The sequence below is a fragment of the Sturnira hondurensis genome, unplaced genomic scaffold (assembly GCF_014824575.4).
Source record: "Sturnira hondurensis isolate 20B ecotype Veracruz unplaced genomic scaffold, ASM1482457v3 Scaffold0004136, whole genome shotgun sequence".
NCBI lineage: Eukaryota > Metazoa > Chordata > Mammalia > Chiroptera > Phyllostomidae > Sturnira > Sturnira hondurensis.
In genome coordinates this window covers 46,403,073-46,424,665 of record NW_028076767.1, presented here as the reverse complement: position 1 = coordinate 46,424,665, position 21,593 = coordinate 46,403,073, and the positions used below count along the sequence as shown (strand labels likewise).

The window sequence follows — 21,593 nt, the reverse complement described above, 5'->3', positions numbered from 1 at the left end:
GTTTGAGGAAAGGCACGAGACAAGTCTTCCCCTCAGCTTAACAGCGTCATTCTGGGGGCCAGAATCGGGCACAGAGGGGAAGCGCCGAACAGGAGCACCTCTCGGGAGGTGACCAAATTAATCCAGGCAAGAGCTGACAGTGGCTGGGCCCGGGGAGGGGCGGGGGGGCAGTGGGGCGGGGAGCCGGGGCTCACAGCAATACCGGCTGCCCAACCAGACAGGCAGCACAGTGTAAGAGGAAAGGGAAGCGCCAGGGACAGCGACTGTCCGTCTGCTCAACAGAAGGACTGGTCACGGCCCTTCTGAAGGGCTGGGGGAGACCGTAAGGAGGGCAGCACGTGGGGTCTGGGGCTACGGAGTTCCCCTGCATGGCGGCCACACAATCTGCACAGGTGAAAGAAAACTGGAGGACCCAAGAACAGCATTTCACAGGTGACACGTGGCCAGCAAAGAGCTTGGCGGAGGCAGAGAGGAAGTGAGTAACCCAGGGGGCTAGATAATGCTTGGCTACTGGTATGAAGTGCACCCTGTAAAATTAAGTATTAAACCATATTCATGGAGTATAAATACTTGTGAACTCTATTTAATTTTTTAAAAACCTCTAAACTACTTATGACATATGCAGTAACTTATCGGATGTTATTAGTCAAAAACACTAATTCCTAAATCTTTCACGGATACAATACACATTCGGGATTTATTCCCAGAACAACCTATTAAAACTAGACCCAATGTGGCTAACTTAGATTCCTCAAGTGTACACACTGCTATCCACGTGCAAATTTTTGAAATTAAATCCTATAGCTAACTGTTTAGTGCCTGTTTCACCTGAACTATAAACTCACAAGAGTAGACATAACATCTCCAATGCTTGGCACCACATCAGCTCGGACAACTGTGCCTGGAGCACAGTAAATGCTCAAGAAGTATCTGTTGGCTGCCCACACCAAGAGGTACGGAACCCAACACCTAATGTTCACCTATTCACCACAGAAGGACCACTTTTCATTTTAATACATGGAGGTTCTGGAAAACAGTAAAAATTTTTAAATTTAAAAACAAAAAGATCCAGCAGAGAACTGACTTAAATTGCTCTGCTCTCAGTCCAAAAACCCTTGTTTTTCCCAGACTTTAACAGCTTATGATAATATACAAATAGCTTAATTTCATAACAATGCATAAGGCCCTTTAAGGCAGGACAAAAGAAAGGAAGGGAGGGAGGAAGGAAGAGAGGAGAACGACTGAGGCCATCTGCCCTACGTCCTCCGAGACACTCCTCCTGGGGACTCAGCCCTGTCCCCCACGCAGCGAAACTCGCACAGCTGAGGAACACGTCCAGCAGGGCAGCCAGCAGAGCCGTTCTCCCCCGTTGGGTTCACCCGGTTAGACTCCCTAAAGCTGTTACTCCAACTGCTGGCAGCTGTTACAGGGACAGGAAGCTGCTTAAAATCTCCCCAAGTATTTCTCACCGATGGTGTGCAGAGGGAATGGAACACCAAGTTTCCAGAACCGACTGCATCCTCAGTTCCTGCTAGAGGCTTCCCATATGTTGTTACCACTGACCAGCATCCCCCAATTCAGGGGCCACCTCAACTTGCAGACCTTATTTACTTACTGGCCCCCAAAAGAATATATGGGAACTCTGGCAAGTTTGTTAAACCATAATTCACAGTTATAAACTTCCTGGAACTCACACCATATATCATGGTTCACTATAAAGTACTTTATAGCTTCCAAAGGTTTGACTGCACTGGTCCTCTGCTTTCTGAGGGAGCCCAATGTCTCTTAATTCACGCTCTGCCTCGCGCTCCCTCAACATTATTAATCACTTCATCGTCCTCTGGTTAAGGCAGAGCTTGCCTAAAATCAAAGCTGGAAAATGGTCATAAAAAACTATTTTCAGCCTTAAAAGTATGCACTAGTACACATACCTAATGATTTTAAATGTTTTTGCCTCCTTCTCTGTTAAGCTGATCCATTCGGACTTGCGTGAGCTCACAGCTGTGACTGACACACGCCCCCTCTGCCACCGTCAGGCCCGTGTGTGGGTGCAGCCTGCTGAGACGGGGTGTCCAGCACATCTGGGGTTCAGATCACACTAATCAAAAGTTTGGGAGCACCTGCTGGGTGTCAGGTACTCCTGGGAGGTATCGAGATGAACGCCATGGAGAGTTTTCTGCTGGTAAGTGTACGGCCTGTAGGGAAGAGGGGGGACGCACAGACCCAAGTTCACTACTATGTGTCACAGGCCATCTACCTGGAGTGTGTAAAGGAGAGTACTTTCAAGCCACCAGAATAAGGGATAGACATGGTAAGGGTGGGACGTTAGAGAAAGGGTGGGAAAACGTTTCTCAAGGAAAGAACGCTCTTTCCCTGACCCAAATTGGCTCTTTCATGACCCAAAATGAGTCGTGAAAGAGAAGTGAGCCAAGTAAAGAAGGGGGGTTGCAAAGGAGCGAAGCAGAAAGCGGTGCGGGGAGGAGGGGGGGTAACAGGAGAAACAAGTGGGGGCTTCATGTGCCATCTGGGGAAGCTCGTACTTTATTCCACCAGCAACAGTTTTTAACTTGACACCGCGGAATTACATGGTCAGACCGGCACTGTAGATTTTTCACTCTGGTAATATTAGGGAAAACAAAGGGGTAAAGAAGGAGAAAAAGCAAAATGATATGGCAAGAGGTCAGTAGGGTGCCTACAGCCAGGCCTCCCCAGCTGCCTCCTTGTGATGTTACAACAGCCTACATAATTACAGGGCACCACCCCCACTGCGATACAAAAGCAGTGCAACTGAACTAATTCTAAACTGGAATGGATGTTAATTCCTTCAACCCGCTGGCATTTTCCCATTGCACAGATGTGGAAACTGAGGTGCAAAGAGGTTAAATATCTTGGTTACAGGGTGAGAAGTTAATAGCCAGGAAGTGAACCGCAAGCAGTCTGGTAACTATGATGACATCATCACCCCCGATCGGGGGTGACACCTGAGGAGCTTTCCAAGGTTTCTGACCCTTGGATTCAGAGAGCCCACACTACCTGCTGGAAGCAGCAGCCTGTCTTCCCTACAACACAAGAAATAATCTCTTTCTTTCCCCCATTAAAGTACACTGTACTGGAGGTGGAGAACGCAGAAGGGCAACGAAAGAACCTGGGAGCAATGGACATAAAAACTCCACCTGGCACGCCACCCTCTGATGCTGGAAGCAAGTCAAGTCAGGTTGCACGTTTTCCTGGCAGAAGTTGTAGTCATAGGGTTTTGTGTCGTTTGAGACGCAGGCTACAACTGAAAATGTATTCAAAGGCTGACTAAGGATGTAGCTCCCTTCCAGAAAATCCAGATGCTACCCAAAGTCACACCCATGTGCCTGAGACAGTGAAAAGCCTAGTGCTTACGTTTGACCTGGTGGCCTCAGGTACACGGAGAGAGACGTGATGATAATGTCCTAGAGTTCTGGTGCCTTAAGTCAGCACCGGATCTGATTTCTGTTAGAAACGGGGGGTAGGAAGTTCAGATTCCCACATAGACACCTAAAAAGTCAAAAGTGAGTGAAAAATGAGTATCAATCCTACCTTATATAATGTAGTAATATGCTTTTAGAAAGTTCCTTAGAAAACAAATGTTGTGAAATCAACATTTTCATAGCACATTAAGAGGGATCACTATTTAAAAGACTCCTAAAATAAATATATCTACAGGTACCTGTAGATACCATCCCCAAGGTACCTGCTTTATATGCATTTCTGTTGGCTTAGAATACCATCTCTCATGAATTCCGGACAAACTGGCTTAGTCACTTGCCAGACTGAGCACTAAGCTCTTCCTGACAACATGACAGAGCATCAAATTAGAAAACAAAATGCAAAGGCCGTGGGAAAAGCATGACTTTCAAAGAGCCACTTCTTCTATCATGTATTACAGCAAAAATGATGACACTTACCAAGGCATCCTAACCAAGTTTATTGTCAGGAAGTCATACACACAGGCTGTCCATGCAGAGAAGAAATACTGAGAAGTAAAGCATTTTCTTTCAAACCCCGAGGAGATAGTCCTCGGGTTTTCACTCACGACATCAAACCTGAAGTCTCCCAGGAGAAAAAGAGTGTGGTGTCACTCCCAGGCTTAATTCTGCACCAAATGAAACCAAAGATGATTGCTTCTCCTAAAACCTCACAAATGATGCTGCGTGTCTCAACTTGAAAAATAGGGAAAAGGTGCTCACTATGTTTCCCAGCCCCAAATAAAATCAGTTTATACAGATACGTAGAAGACATAGTGATTGCTAAATGACTTCTACTCAAAACTGAGATCCTTTTGATCCAGATTCGGGATTCATTTCCTAGAAATCCCACTGACCTGGAGTCCCAGGCTCTGAAGCCTGACTCCGTCACTTATTCCACATGTGACCTGGAACCTCAGAACCTCAGCTTCTCATCTGTAAAATGGGTATAAAAACAGCACATTCCCCTTGGGGCTATGGTGAGGACTGAACGAGTCACAAAGCATCAGCACACAGAACCTGGCCTAGCACGCAGGGAGCACTCAATGCACATGACTGTAGTTCCTGATTTTATATCCACAGTCAAAAAAGTATACATTATTTCCACAAATCTGTACCATTGGAAATAGAACCAAGTGTATTAGCCTCATTCTCACTTGTTGGCTGCATAACAGGGGAAGAGTTTTTCATGGTTTGAACCAAGCCTTTTAATTTTCCCTTTCCTCACAAAAAGTTCTGAGAAAGGGAATATGTGTACATACAGTAGAGGGAGTATTTTTTGAACAAAAATTCTGGTTTCTATTGGAATAGCAAGAATACTCTCTTTAAAAACAATGCTCATAATAATACTCTCAAGGCAAACAAACAGGACATTCAAAGTAATAAATGCAAACTTCTCCCCCACTTAACTTTCACTTCAAAATATGAGACCTAAAGAGCACATAGATGTAGGAAGACAGGACAAACAGCCTGAGGGAAAGCAACGTGCGATCTGTTCGCACATAACAGGCAGCAACGGGAAGAGCCAGGCTGGCCCTGCTGCTGCCTCGAGTCTGCATTCCAGCCCCGCCCCCAGGCACAGATGCCGCAAGACCCCCCAAGTCCAGGTCCAGTCTTCGTTCCATGACCGAATGCCTGACCGAGTAGTCAAACTCCTACCAGATGGGGACAGTGGCAGCATCTACCTGTTCCAAGGAAATATTCCAAGGGTTTTTAAAAAGCAACATTCTTATTTTATAGGTAAAACAAAAAAAAACTTTTAAATACTGTATGAATTCAATGTTGTGCTCAGGTCAGAGAATACGGAGGAAACTAAATGTGAATTCTCGAAAGTCATAGCTCTAAGAATGTAGAGATTGCAATTTAAATGCCTGTTAAGCCCTGGCTGGTGTAGCTCAGTGGATTGAGCGTGGGCCTGCGAACCACACGATCGCGTTTTGATTCCCAGTCAGGGCACATGTCTGGGTTGCAGGCCAGTTCCCAGCAGGGGACACATGAGAGGCAACCACACATTGATATTTCTCCGCCTCTCTCCTTCCCTTCCCCTCTAAGGATAAATAAATAAAATATTAAAAAAACAAATGCCTGTTAAGCCACCACAATGCATCTGGGAATGGCAATCCCGGCTCATGTTCTTTATTACACAAGCCTGAGGACAGAGGCACAAAAAACGTACCAAGGAAAGACCAGAGTAGCCATACACAAAGTCCTACTACACGCCGGGCACTGTTCCAGGCACTTCACACTGACTCATTCAATCCTCACAACAGCCCAAGTGGGGGCTTCCTACACATGCCCTTGAGAACCCAGCAGCCCCCACAGAGCAAGGGTGTCCTAGGTCACACCCAACACCCTCGCCCACAGTGAGGAAAAACCCCAAACACCTGAGAGGGAGAGAAATGGTCAGGAGCTCCCACCTCAGGGGGTCCTCACTGAGAGAGAGAAGACGGGGATGTGCTCCAGGAGGCCCAGAGAAGGAGCTCAGGTCACTAATCTGACGAGAATAATGGGCTGAGGTGACTGGCAGGGGACCGCATGGCAGAGCTCAGTGGGGGTGGACCCACCTCCAGGTTTCAATGGCAGCTCACTGCTATTTTGATCCTCTTAGTGAGAAATGGTCATTTTGTCACAAAACACAGAAAGTTAGTTGTATTTCCTTATCAGCTTAGTGCAAAATTAATAAGCTAACGTCTAAGTTTCCATAATTCGTAAGAATTACCTTTTTGTAACTCATAAAGCCCCCCAGAGTTAAACCTCTTACAAGACAAATCCGAGGCACCTACGGTGGCCAGGCAGGGCACGGAACAGTCGCTGGGATCGGATTGGTTGTAATCAGCAGTGACAGGAGTACCAGCGCTACAAGTAAATACTGGCAACAGCCGCAGCACAGCAACAGCTGTTGACGTTCACTGCGTACCTATCACATGCAGGCTGGCCAGTGTCATGGTCACTGAATGTAAAAAGCCTCAACTGATTTTTGCAGGGGGGGAAAAAAAAGATGAGGTGGGTTATACTTGGATTCCCGTTTAAGGAATACAAGAGGTTAGCTATTCCTTGAGTCTTAAAGAGCTTAGGTTACTTGAGCAAGGTCACAGAGCCTAAGTGATGACCTGGGAACGGCGGCCGAGCCTGACAACCCCAGAGGTCGCACTCTTAAAGACCACTCTGTGCAGGACGGGTTGAAGCTTTTGTCCACAAGTCCACGCGTTTTCTTCAGTTGTCACTTGTTCAGTTCAAGTATTTTTTCCCCCAAACTGCGGAATAAGGGCCACTCTTTAGAATAAGGACAAGATACACATCCATCAGGCACTAACTCGGATGCCTCAAGAACAAAACTCAGCAACAGTAGTAAGAGCCACCAAAGTAGAGAGGGAAAGCGCAGATGAATCAAGAACGGCTGAAAACTGATCCTCATTAAGGCCAGGCCATGGGTCCAAGAAGGTTCTTCCAATTCTCTCTCTACTCTGCTCTATGCTTGAAAGTTTTCACAATAAGAGGTTTGAAAATGGCTTCGACTGTTGAGAGTTCATTAAGTTTACTGAGTCATTTTCTTTCATTTGTTTTACGAGGCCAGGGTTCGCAGGGTTTAAAACTCAAACTGTTGTAAAAGTTAAACACTATGCAGAGGGGGGCAAGCAACAACTCAGAGATGACTCAAAGCTTATCCTTGTGTGGGGTGTCTGTTCATTTTCTCATTGAAACTCTCGCACTTCTAATAACAACCCAGAACCCTAAGACACGTCGAGAAATAAAGCTGGGACCAAGGACTGAAATCAAATTTGGTCTGATAACTAAATTCATGTGAAGAGCTTAAACCGCCGCCAAAAACTAGGGCTCTTTCACTAAAAGCAGCAGATGAGGCCGAGTCGACACAGGGCCAGCGTCAACATTCTTCAACCACAGATTCTCACCAAGGATGCTGCTCATAATACGTCATGCCTGGAGTCAGCAGACTGAACACCTTTCCATTACAGGAAAGGACTGGTCAGCCAAAAACTCCAAAAGCACTGAGCCTTGCGAGGCCTGCTGAGACGGACCTTTATGAACACGGGGTAAAACAGGATATGGACATGGCTGCCTTGTACCCCAGGCCATCCAGGTTCCTCCGAGAGCGAGGACAAAATGAAAGACAGGTTCTATACATGGAAGGGGCCCGGCTGATGCCCTAACTCAGTACACATTTCCTTGGCTGCACACCAAACTGCCGTCACAAAGAGCCGGGCAGGATCAGATTTAAGAGCAAAGTAAGCCCTAGAATTTAAGAGCTCACAATTCTCTCAGGCAACCTCTTGAGAAGCAAAGGACTTTAAATAAACGTATACAATGTTTTCAACTTTCAAACTCATCAAAAACTCTCAGAGTGCTTTTCTTGCAGTTAGATAACTATTGCCATTATTCAATCTAAAAGGCAGAAAAAATAATAAAATTAACAGTAAAATTGCTCTTTATCAAAGGGCTATGTTCTAAAGTAACATTTATAGGATGATCCAAGAAAGAACAACAGGAAAACGTGCCACCCCTGAGAACCCAACACTCTATCCCATGGCAGCCCAAATACATTCTTAAAACAGACTGCACGCATTGACAGGGACTGTCAATCCTTAGGAATGATTCTATAAGCCTTGGAAATGCATTGCTTCTGTAAACAAACATTTTATCTTTATCAACGTTACCTGCTATTTGCACTGAACCATCCTCACCCAGAAGAATATTACCAGCTTTCAAATCCCTATTCAGGAAAAAAACAAAAAGAATAGATTATGCAATACAGATACTCTATTGCATTAATTCACTCAGGGAGATTTTAAAATATATCATATAAGCAGCTATTTCCCATGATTTTATAAATACTAAAACTACGTCATAGATTTTAAACAAGATACATGTGATTTTATAGTTTGTTCCTGGGGAATGGTTAGAATTTTAGTAACAACTATTGTATGTGAAATCTTTATCCAGATTTAATTAAATCAATACTGAGCAGACTCTTTATTTTCTAGAGTTAGAGACTGTCCGCGTGCTCACAATACCATCATTTCATCAAGAATTCGAGCCCAGCCTATGTAAAGCTGTGCTATTTCCACTGAAATTTGTCCGTGGGGGCAATTCCAAATGAATCCCATCAGCCTCTTAAATGACTGCTTTCCTCAGTCTCTCCTCTGGGGAGAGACTGGTTATGAACACTACTTACAATATTCTAGAACATATTTTTTCTCTATATAGGAGTGTGCTGAGTAGTCTTAACAATTAAAGGAAAAAATGATAATCTATAAGTTTGATTCCTAAAGTAATACTTTTTCTAATTACTGAAAGAAAATAAATAGCTCACTTAGTTCAGGGTAGGGAAATTAAAGTTGGTACTACTGATAAATGGTTACCGTATTTACCTGCCGCCATTCCTAGGAACCCATTAGAAACCCTGCGCAATCATGTTCTCTGCTGATTGGCTACTAAATTGGCATTTTATGTCACCAAGAAGATGAAACCAGTGCCTCCTCCTTCCCTCTCTCCATCATGTCAAAAATAATTAACATATTACAATGTTGGAAACAGTCTTGCCTGTACTAGAGAGTTAGAAGTGACACCCCGTTCAAATGAGCACACTTTGAGAGCAGTGCGTTAACTGATGTTTTTAACGAGTTCACTCAGTACTTTTTATAGTCTGTTCTTGTTTCAGTGAAAGCAGATAAATCAATTTGAAACCATCAAAATTCTTTTTCTTATTTCTTTCTTAAATACTTTTTTCCTTCATCTATTTAGCCCAAGTTAGAAATAATGCCAATACCTACCTGCCTGCAATATGTCTTTCCTGAACACTCTTTACTGACTAGGACTGAAGACACAGCTGAATTGAAACATCTCTGCAGGGGTCATACCTGTGAATCTGACCATTTCTGTGTAGATAGTCTAGGCCTTCCAAAACCTCTTTAAGAATTGTTGCTATTATTGCCTCTTCCAGAACTCCATTCTTATGTTCTCCTCGGTTGACAATGTACTTTATGATATCCAACATTGAACCTAAGTGGGCAGACAGAAGAATTGAAAACACTCGAATAAGCATCTTCTTTACCTTCCCAGAATAGGGCTCCCAATTTAGAAAACTAAATGAGGACATAAAAATGGTTTTTGTGTATTTAACACAAATATTCCCAAGGCATACAAACAATTGCAAGGCAGCCCACAGCCAGACACACAAAATGCAAGTTTGCAAGCTCACTTTCAGCTGAAGTAAATGAGAAGGAGTGTGGGTCAGGAACGGAAGATTATACAGGGCCACTTCCCAGTTAATCCATTTTCCCTAGACTTGCAATTGGTTAGATTCAAAAGAAGGTCCCAGGTGTCTGAGCTGAAAAGGAAGGCACAGGAGGCCAGGAGAGAGAGAGCAGTGAACTTCTCAGAGCAAGCAGCTTGCTCTTCCACGATGCCGGACGCACGGGTGGGAGGGGACAGAAAAAGGTGTTTTGCCTTTAGACCCTGCTTACTACCAGAAGATTCCTTTCAGTGACTCTAGGCAACCCTTCTTTTCACTTACTTGGTGCTTGATGTACTGACTTTTATAATAAAGAAATGAATACACAGCACTCTGCTACGACAAACAGAGCAACAGCCTGGCACTGTGAATTCACGTTTCGACATGTATTAATTAATATTCCACACCTCCCTCCGGGTCATTTTAAACGCCATAATTACTGGGGGGGTTCAACATTTCTGAAGAGTTAACAATTAGCTCACCTCAGGACCTGAGTTTGGCTCCAGGCTCTCAATGATTAACGAAGAGGACTGAGTTTCCCCATCAGATATTACTACACCAGACTAACCACCCACCCTTCATTAAGAGATTTAATGTGATAAATGTTATAGAAAAAAAAAACAGATACACATTTTCTACCTCAGAGAGAAACAAAACATATGTTTATTCATAGACTCTTGGATGTTTTGGTCATTCAGAACATTATACTTCCAGAGACATTTTACTTATTTATATCTTATAAGGATATACCATAGCAGGCGTATATGTATTTCTAGCTTGCTGATGGAAAACCGAGCAAGAGTTCACGTCTACCCACACGCCCCTTCCTGTGCAAACCTTTTTAAAGCCTGTTCCTCTTACCCACTAAAGCCCAAGAGTCTAAATTGTATTCTTTTTAAAAAGACAATGAAATCTTCTATCAAGTCCTCAGGAAAGTGGACAGGGGATATCCTCAGGCTTGTAAAAGGTTCATAGGGATAAAAATAAAAGAAAAGAGGAAGTAAAGCCCTCTGCTGCTTGCACAGAATACGTGGGGCTACCCAGAGCCCCAGGTTACCAGAACTTCTCATCTCCTCTCAGTCCGTGGACCCCACAAGGAGAGACCAGGTTAAAATCTCTGATTGGAAAGTACCGTCCTCCAAGAAAAACAAGAAGCAGGCCAGACACTAGACACTGTAAGCGGGCTCCAACAGGCTTCCTTTTGCTTTTTCTTTCCTTTTTCTCTCACTTTTTAATTAAAAACCAAGTAGGCACTCAAGAAAACAAGGACGAATTAGGATTAATGAGGAGACTGGGAACAGAACCCAACCAGGGGCTCCAGGTCCCCAACCATGACCCACACAAGCAAACCCAAGGCAATTACCCCTTGTTTGTCATCCCATTTCTGGGCCTCTGCTTGATCCAAGACACTTTCTTTAAAAAAAGAAAAGAATTTAACATGCCTCCCTGGTTGAGCTTCAGCTGGAAATGGGTCTGCAGATAAAACTGGGCTCTACAATATAAGTTCCGCTATGCCAGTTTTGGCTTTGTCCCAGAACCACAAAATGCTCTCCTCTGCTCCTATGCCACATTTCGTGTCTCAGGAAGACAGACAGTGATGTGACACCCTGGAGACACAACACGCTAGAGAGGGGGTATGCTGGACCTCATGAAGAGAATGCCTCGTGCTTCCGAAGCTTCCGTTTTCGTGTGTGGTACATAAAGGTGATAACACGTCTGGAGTTGCTATTAAGTCAACAGGTCCTACAGTCACAGATTCCAGCACTAACAGTTACTACGCACGTGACCTCAGACAAGCTGCTTAACTCTCTTACATTTCGGTGAACTTTCTGAAAAACGGGGATGGTGCTATCTGCCATTTAAGGAGGTTGTGCACACTAAGTCAAACAAGTAAGGAAACATCCTTGAACGGGATCTAACCACAGACTGTTTAGCAAAGTTAAGGGTTATCATTATTGTTCCTTATCAGTGAGTGATGTAAAAGATAAAAAGAAATAAAGAAATGCAAAAGTGCCTTATTAATTACATTGTCCGTGGCTCTTACAACCTCAGTGATCTGAGGCTACTGAGGGAGTTACTTTGTACAAACAGGTGATGAACACTGTACCACTTCCGATCAATACTGCACACAAATGATGTCGCATGCAGAAAGTCTCTCTCCCCTTCATTTGACACAACATGTACTGGGCACCAGGTTCCGGGAATTAGAAGGGCCCTTCCCTGTGCTTTCTTCATGAAGTCCACAGTGCGAATCTGCACTGTCCAACACTGTTGCCACTAGCCACCTAAGTTATTTAAGTATAAGCAAATTAAAATAGCACAGAAATTCAGTCCCTCAGTAACACCAGCCACATGTCAAGTGCTCCGGTGCCACACGTAACTAGCAGAAACTGGAGAGCACAGCTACAGAACATTTCCATCGCCACAGCACTGAAATAATTCATTACATGGCCATGCATTAAGGACATGCATAATGTTAAAAATGAAGGTTTTAAACAGAAAGGACTGGTTAAATTTTTTGAACAGCTACAGAGAGGAGGTAACCTTTGAAGACTTGAAGGCATGGAGGGGGATGGACGGACCTAGGACTGAGGGGCAGCGCAGGTGAGGAGAGAGGCACCGGAGTGCATAGGTGTTTAGGGAGATGAACCCACACCAGGAAGGCCAGGATACAAGGGGACGCGCATTTTAGAAGTTAAGCTGAATTGGACTTTATTCTCTAAGCAAATAATAAATCAAGCAAAGCTTCTAAATACAGGAGTATGGGGGTCAAATCTGAAATCTTATTCAATATGTTGGCTTGCACAGAAGGAAAACAAACAATGGCAAAATCCACTTACCTCCACTTAGTAATTTCATGACCAGCCAAAGTTCATCCTTGACCACAAAAGAGGTGTAATAGGTCACTACGTTGGGATGGCTGCACTGACTCATGGCTTGAATTTCTTTCTATAAGAAAAGCAAAACATGACATAGTAGCACCATGAAGTGAACATCGGGAAGCAAAACACAAATGAACCACGGTCGAATACCTGCCTACCTTTCCTGCTTAAAAGTATACCTGGGGTCGGGGCAAGAGGGGCTGCCTAAAAACCTTTCCTTCAAAAGCGCTACACGAGAACTAACCTGCTTACCCACGTTACCTCCAGGAGACCACGCAGCCCTGTTGACCAGCCACAGGCCCGAGAAGGACACCCGACTCTGCCAGCACAGATCCCTGCTATACATGACTAGGTGCCTCCGACTTGAACTGAAGGCCTCCAAAGAGGCAAGACTGGGGGAGTTACTGGAAGACATGCGTCCCAGTGCCCGCCTGAACTCTGGTGTGTGTCTTAGCTTCTCCCTCACCTAACATGGGACAATAAAACTGCTTCTGTCTGTCAGGACTGCTGTGATGATACATGAGAAAATACTAGAGTATCATTTCCCAAACTATCTTCCGTGGGAGATACTCCGTCAAGTACATAAAGGGGCAGAGGGGGACTGGTAGAGAGAAGTTGCCCCGGGAAACATCCGTCAGGTAACAAATCTCCCTCCAAAGGAGGCAGTCACAAGGAGCGTGAGCACTGCCAGGGGCTGCGAGGAATCCTGCAGCACGTACACCGTGGCGGCTGGATCCCGGTTAACTGCACCGGAAAACAATCTCTGTGTGTCATAGTTTAGAGAAGATCGCTGCCGAGAAAAAAGTTTTATAGAGAGATATAAAACAGCAAAGTTTTGAAGTCAGACAAGTGGAAAACTTTAATAAGCCACGTATTTCTGTAATAGTCAAGTTCATACTGGTTGAGGTTTGTCATTTTACGTTATTGCCAGATGACTCGTATGAAAACCCTCAATCAAAGGTGTCAGATGAGTGTAACTCACTTTTAAGGTAAAAGCCACGAGAATCACCTCAGTCATCGAGAAACCTCATTTATGCTATTAAGGATTTGTGACAAAAGTGTGTTTACACATGCCATAAATATTTTCAAGAACAATGAGTATCTAGTTAACTTAAAGTTAACTTAAAATTGCCTGGCAATAATATTCCAATTTAGGCTACAACCTTTGCACATTTAGTACTAATTATCCTCAAATTACTAAGAGCCTATATGTCAGATAACTTTGCCCAAATACCATGACATGTAACATATGCATACATCTTAAATACACTCCTAAGAAAATCACTAAGTTTTCTGTTTTCTTTTCATTATTTAACAACACTTTCCCTTCACTGCCTCCTTCATTTAGCTGATGCCAGGTTTTCTAAATCTGCCTGACCCTTTTCAATTCAGCAGCACCAGCGCCTGTCCTTTGAACAGGATCTGAAACCTGAGTTCCAGTTTCCATCTGTCTCTGGTGTTGGGTTTTGATGCCACGAGATGCTTCTGAAGGAGAAATGGAACACTGCCCAGGCCATTCCTATTTCAAGTCACTAGCATCTGCTCGTTGTGGGAATGGCCCACTTTGAAAGCCTGCAGCACTAGGTAGGATCCAGTTTAAACAGATGCCTCCGTTTTTCACAGAAATGGGAATAATGTTTCTCAAAAATACGTGCACTCGACATTCTCACTAGTCCACAGTCAATGTAAATGAATGCTTTTCTCGCTTTCAAATTCCCAACTTTCAAATCATTAATCAAAACGTGCAATAAACAACCAATTGCCACATGAAAAGGGATCCTTTTGCAATGATGCAAAGCTGGGTCAGAGTATGGAAAAGCACGTTTTCTTAAGCCCTTTGCATTTAGATGGCCCACACCGTTTCCCACCCAGAGTGTCAGGTTCTCAATGTCGGTGTCCCCACCAAAATTCTGAAGTCAGTGGCACTGGGAGGGGGCGCCCCTGGAGGGTGACTGGACCATCAGGGTAAAGCCCTCACGAATGAGATACCAAGGAGCCACCACAGAGAACTCATTCGCCCCCTGTGCCACAGGAGGAAGCAAAGAGAAGGCTGCAACCTGAAGGGTGCCCCCCAAGCCATGTTGGCACCCCGACCTCGTAACTCCAGGCTCCAGAGCTGTGAGAAATAAATTTCTGTTGTTCATTAGCCACCCAGTCCATGGTGCTTTGCTTACAGCAACCCAAACGAACTAAGGCAATTTTACATATGTTTATACTTTATATTTTGAAAAAATATATAAATATTGCTTGGCTCAAATAGTCTTTCCACAGAACTACTTTCTCCCCTTGTTTTCAAGACAGTGACAATGGTTGCTCTCTGAATGATTTGCTTGGTGACGATCTATCAGCTACGCTGTCCAGCTTTTCCCAGTGCCCGAATCTCGCTCACAGGGTAGGCAAACCCACTTCCTCCCAAACACATTCACTTCTGCCTGTCTCTAAAAGTGACAAAAGTATGGGCCACAGAAGAAAGAAATCTTATTTTAAAAACCTTTTCAACCAATTCTTCCTATAGAATGAATTAGTGCTAATATTCTATTCCCTAATCAGCACACCACCTGCAAAAGAAGCAGGATTTAGGGCCCTGCTTCTCAAACTTGGCCATGCAGACAATCACCTGGGGACCTTGTGAAAATGCAGGTTCTGATTTAGCAGGCCTGGGGTGGGGCCTGAGAGTCTGCGTTTCTAATAGGCTTCAGGTTCAAACACCAGCCTTTGAGTGGCAAAGTTGCAGAGGGCAGGCAGAGAGGCGGGTCGGTGGGGTGGGGTGGGGGGGTGGGGGTGACGAGAAAAAGGCCTGAGTAGGAGAGCAGGCCTGGTGTCACAGCCCAGCTGATTCTGACCTGAAAAAGGGATAGAAAGTGAAGGTGGTCGGAATTTCAAAACTACGGGAAAGGGTAAAAAATTCAAAGAAAGAAAAAAAACACGAGGTCAAAGCCGGTAGAGCTCAAAAGACTCTGAAATCCAGGCAATGCATTTGCCATAGTCAAGGAATATGACACAGCGGCTCCCTCGGAGTCCAGTGAAATGAGACTCAGATGTGTCACCAAGTGCCAAAGAAGCTATGGCACAGTATTTTATCTTCCCTGGGGTTTGGAGAGCTGGCTTTGCTCCTGCAGCCTCATCTGAAACGCATCACAGATCAGATTTCACAACAGTGAGAAAACCAACCTAACACGGGGTAGCAAGTAGACAGCCCTTCCAGCTGCTGAAACAGAAGCAGCAGTCACAGCACCACACCTCTGCTGGGAGCAACGTGGGCTGGGCGAAAGACAGACCGAAGAGGGCCAGCCCCCACCATGCTGTGGCTCCAGCCCAGTCAAAGGTGTCGAACGAGGGCATGACACAGTTGTCTCACATGGATACGCTAGGTTTGGTGGGAGACACACACACACAAAAACATAGAATACCCTACCTTAGAAATATGATGAGTTGGGAAGGAAAAAAACTGCCAAAAAAACAAAAACTGGAAAAGTGAAAAAAATACCAAAACACTCTTTAAATATTAAGAAGGGATTTTCTGATACAGTTATACAGTGCTTGTTTCCCATCCCCTTCCCAAAAAGAATTATTCTCCAATAAATACTGAGGACACACGGGGGATGTGACCCAGCAGGAGCCGTGTAAGAAGGGTGACAGTCTAAGGCACAGCGGCTTTGAAGTGAGGCTCTGCCGCTGACCACCTTGATCGCCAGGGCAAATTATGCAACATCTTCGAACCTCGGTTTCCTTTTCTGTAAAGGGAGCTTAACAATGCCATCTATGTAGGATTGTTGTTACATAAGTGAAATGGGGTGTACAAAACTCCTTACAGCATGCCTAGCACATAAAGAAATGTTAAAAATTAGTCTCTCAATGTCTCAGTTCCTTTTAGCCTGTTAGCATCCCCGTGCCCATCACTAATCTCAAGTGTCCCAAGTTCTGGACTGAATCTCAAAGGCACAGAGCCTCACCCTGATCCTGGCACTCCCCCCTTCCTACAGAAAAGTCACAGAACGAGCTCTGTGAGCACCACTGGCTCAAGGACTGTCTTATGTGCACAGGTCACTGGGTCATGGATTTTTAGCTTTCTTCCTGAGCCTCCATAGACCCTGCCTGTGTTCTTCCTAGTTATCTCACCTGTGTAATTTATACCACCTTGTCATACTTCATGTGTCCTGGTACACTGCCTCACACCCTTCTGAAATAAGGAGTCTCAACACAGACTTCTGCAAAGGGCTCAGAACATACAGAAATAAGAGAGAGTTTGAAGATATAAGAATTAGAAAAAAGTTAAAGCCTAGATTTTTTTGTCCCTTAAAACTATAAGATCCACACTGAAAAAAAACATTTAAATGAATTCTGAATTTGAAATATTAAACTATACTTAACCAAGTTTAGCATATTTTCACAACTTATGTAAATTCTAAGTAAATTCTTCTTTATCTGATATTGACGGCAAAATATCCTACTCAGCCTTAGTTAAGACNGAAGATATAAGAATTAGAAAAAAGTTAAAGCCTAGATTTTTTTGTCCCTTAAAACTATAAGATCCGCACTGAAAAAAAAACATTTAAATGAATTCTGAATTTGAAATATTAAACTATACTTAACCAAGTTTAGCATATTTTCACAACTTATGTAAATTCTAAGTAAATTCTTCTTTATCTGATATTGACGGCAAAATATCCTACTCAGCCTTAGTTAAGACATCAAACCTACACTCCAACACAATGTGCAGTAAAATCTGAGGAGTCGCTGTATCTAACCACATTCCAAAGCAGGGGTTCTCAACCTTGGCTGCACACCCAAATCGCCTGGGGAGCTTTAAAAAGGACTAATGCCTGGATCCCAGCCCCAGGGATGCTGATGTAAATTGGTTTAGGATACAGCCTAGGAATAAAAATTTTCAAAAGCTCCCGGATGATTCCAATGTGCAGCCAAGGCTGACAACCACCACCGTCAAGCTGAGCACTGAGACGCGTTACCCTTCCAGGGAAGCGCTGGGAGACACACCTGCCCAGGCATGTTCCCACTCCGCAACTCGATCCAAAAAGGAAAAAAAAGATACGATCTACAAATACTATTAAATGAAATGGATATTTCCAAATACAAGAGACAACCCAATACCTCTTTAAAATGTATTGAACACCATCTAAAATTGACTGTGCATTGAAAGAATGCCCTAAAGGACAGGAGGGTAACCATGTTTAAAAAAAAAAACAACACTTTGCAGAAAGTGGTTCTCCAGCTTGTACTTCCATAACATCAGCATCATTATGAAGGCTAAACTAATGAATAAACTAAATAACCCAATACATTAAGAAGCAGAATTTTTTCAAAAAGAAAAAAATGTAAACTCCAATGATTTCAAATGTCAGCCAAAGCAATGGAAGATTAATAAAGCTCTTATAAAAGCCACATATTTTTCTGGACTGTCATTTTCAATCACAAAAAATATTGTGCTTTTTTAAATTTTTTTTTATTTTTTTTAAGATTTTATTTATTTATTCATCTTTAGAGGAGAAGGAGAGAGGGAGAGAAACATCAGTGTATGGTTGCCTTTTGTGCATCCCCTGCTGGTAGTTGGCCTGCAGGGAACTGGCCTGCAACCCAGGCATGTGCCCTGACTGGAAATCGAACCGCGATCGGCTGGTTCACAGGCCCGCGCTCAATCCACTGAGCTATGCAAGACAGGGCGGTGCTTTTTTTAATGATGAGAAATTTTATACCACACATGCAGAAAACTCTTGCCTCTTTTACAGTAATAGAAACAACAGGGAAAAGCTCAAGGAAGAGTAAGTCAAGTATTCCAACTTGTACCACTTACCAATGAATCAACTGGTGCCCCTTACCACTTAGTTTTGTTATTGTTTTCATATAATTTGGTTTCCATGACTATCTAAGTACAGTCCAACCAAAGGCAGATTAAAAATGGAGAAAGTCTGCCCTGGCTGGTGTAGCTTAGTGGATTGACCACGGGCCTGCAAACCAGAGGATCACAGTTCGATTCCCAGTCAGGGCACATGCCTGGGTTGCAGGCCAGTTCCCAGCAGGGGACCCATGAAAGGCAACCATACATTGATGTTTCTCTCCCTCTCTCCTTCCCCTCCCCTCTAAAGATAAATAAATAAAATCCTAAAAAAAAAGGAGAAAGTCTACATATTTTGAAGACAAAGAAACACTTTAAGAAATTAGTAAAAGGGAAGCAAAATTTCTACGATAGCCTTAATCGATGTTTGCAGAAGTGTTTAAAGCTATAGAGAGCAGTTATAAAAAGGTAAAACGGCATTGGACTTGGAGGTCTGGAAAGATCTCCCCAAATCCCCAGGGAAGTCACGATGGGTAAATATCTACTTGCTGACAGAACAGAACATACATCCCAGGATCTTAGTCATGATGTCACAAAATGGGCACTCTGCAAAAACCATCTGAAAACAAGCTGAAGAATTTTGCTTGGAAATGTAGAAGCCACTGGTATGGTTATTTTCTAGAAAAGAAACAGGGAGGAATAAGAAAGCAAAGAATATTAGGAGTGATGCTGAAATACTAAAACTCAGTAGGGAAGAGCCACTTTATTTTAGTCAGCTGAAAAAGTTCTTCGGCAGCCATAAGGATGCCTCACAGCGTCTGAAAGCCTTGCAGTTAGTTGGTCAGCATGGGATTTGACTCAGACTCCACCATCAGCGACGACTGTGTGATCCCTTAACTGTCAACGACTTGGAGTATGCAAAAAGTCAAGTGGAAGACTTCATTAACAGAATGACAAAGAAACTTTCTTGCCAGCCAATTGATGCTGCTGGAAACCACCTTCAGCACTGCTGCTGCGTCTGGTCTCACCACAGAAAGACGAGAAGCGGGGTGAAAGAAAAGTGTCTCTTCGCTGTGGTGTGCCCTGTCCCACACCTGGCCACAATGGGCAGTCTGGGATTCTGCCAGGCACCAACCCTCCTGGGAAAGTGGCAGAAACCCCGGCTGACACTTTCCAACCTTCTTTCTGCATATTTCCCAACTCTGTCTCTTTCCGGAGCAGCTTAATTGTGGAAACAACCAAACCAGCTAAGAAAGAAGATAATGTAGGAAAAAACAACCCAAACAACAGCATTTTTCCAGAAGTCTACAAAGATGGCAAAAGTGAGATACAAAAGAGGGAGGGAGGGAGAGAGAGGGAGGGAGAGAGAGAAATAACCGAGCTTGTACTCAATCTAGGGAGGTTTTTCCATTTTCTCCTACTCTGAAAATGAGTCTGCGTTGGGTCTCTTTGTCACTGAGCAAATGTAAGTCCAGAAACCCATGTCCTTGCAATGCTCATTTCCACTTCTCTAATTTCTTACAAATGTATCTCCTCCAAATATCCCAAAACTTCCCATTTCTGATTCTGCTATCAGGTGGAGTGCACTTGGTTAAAACACAAACACATGAAAATAATTACAAAGCCAAGTGGCAAGGGACAAATGACGGAACAAAATTAATGACTGAGACCTGAAATGCTCAAAACAGTAACAAGTACAGTTAGGTTGGCCTGTGTTTTAATTCTATATCCTTGGTATAAAATATTCTATAAGAAACAGCCAAATGCAATTTGTTATCACGTATTAATGAAGAATGAGCTGGAATTTGATTAATTTACTAATTAGGAAGTTCTTGAGTTGAAGAAGAATGGAAAAATACTTTCAATGATACAAAAAAGAAAATGTACACAGATTATAGCTTTCAGCTTTTTAAGGTGACGTCCTTAAACTGGTATGATTTTTTCCTACAATAAACAAGATAGGCAAAAATATCAACATAATTATAGAAATTATGTAAAACAGCACCAAAAAAAGATCAAAAAAATTTTAGACCTCAATTTAAAGAAATTTTAAAAAGGCCTTCTGACTAGAGGAACTGCTCAGGAGTCCCCATATATTTATTAAATTATAATATAATTATTTAAAATTAAATGATTTTAAAATGATAAAAAAAGACCGTGTTAGTCATGATTAGGGAATAACTATTTTCTCAAATATAATTAATTAATTAATATAAAGATGTAGTAAAAACAGCAAAAAAAAATTACCATTAGGCAAAGTAAATATACAGAGAGCCTTATTCTCCAAAATAACCTGCAAATCATAGCTAATCCATTCCACAAAGAGAAGGACGGAAAGGAGAAGAAAGGGAGGGACAGAGACAAGGGAGGGGGAAGTGAGGGAGGGGAAATAGGCAGGGAAGAGTGGATCCAGAGAAATGAGAAATAATAACACAACACCTCAGCAATAAGCAAAATGAGGGCAGTGGCTCTGTTCAGAGAAAGTAAAGTTCTTGGTTTATCTACTAATATTATTGATGAAATGAATGAAGTATCTTTATAGAGATGCAACAGGAAGAGAAGGGAGTATACTGTTCTAGAACTGTTCTAGCTCAGCCGAGAAACTCTTCCATTACGGACACAGGAGAAGCAGGCGGCAGACTCTATATTCAACTCGTATGAATTCAGAGTGGATTTTTGTTGTTACGCCACATTACTGGAGCGACGTGACTCCTAAGTGATAAAGCATACTTTTCTAGCAATTAATGTTTTGATTCAAACAGTTTTAAAGTGATTTTGTCAAATAATTAATATCAAAACACACGGAGTCACAGAACTTTGATGATGAGTGTAAATTTTTACCATTGAGTAGAACTCCTCATTGAATGAACGAAGACACTAAAAACCTGAGGTGAAACTGGTCTGTCCCAAGTCCATGATCGCAGTGAAGAACATGGGCTCTCTGACCTGGGGAGCTCTTGCCCTCTATTGTAAGTTTCTGCACTCATCACTTTCATGTAGTTTTTCAGATTTATTTTTATTGTACTTTTTCCATTACCATTTATCCCCCTTAGAGCCACCCCCACAATCACCACACTGTTGTCCATGCCCATGAGTCATTTTTTCCTTTTTGCTCTCTTTAAATCAATTTGCTCCTATTTGCCACCCATTACAAACTAAAATATTTTAATGATCAT

The 21,593-nt window shown here is 43.1% G+C and overlaps 1 protein-coding gene across 3 annotated transcripts in view; it reads right to left on the bottom strand.

Annotated features, from left to right (window-relative positions):
- STK39 (serine/threonine kinase 39) overlaps positions 1-21,593 on the bottom strand; it is a 283,196-nt gene that overhangs the window by 199,625 nt on the left and 61,978 nt on the right. For all 3 annotated transcript variants that reach the window (XM_037044544.1, XM_037044545.1, XM_037044546.1), the window contains exons 3-5: positions 12,585-12,693; positions 9,371-9,512; positions 8,168-8,223 (exon numbers count right to left, since the gene is read on the bottom strand). In XM_037044544.1, coding sequence (XP_036900439.1) covers positions 8,168-8,223; positions 9,371-9,512; positions 12,585-12,693 — 307 coding nt within the window. The remainder of the gene's footprint in view (positions 1-8,167; positions 8,224-9,370; positions 9,513-12,584; positions 12,694-21,593) is intronic.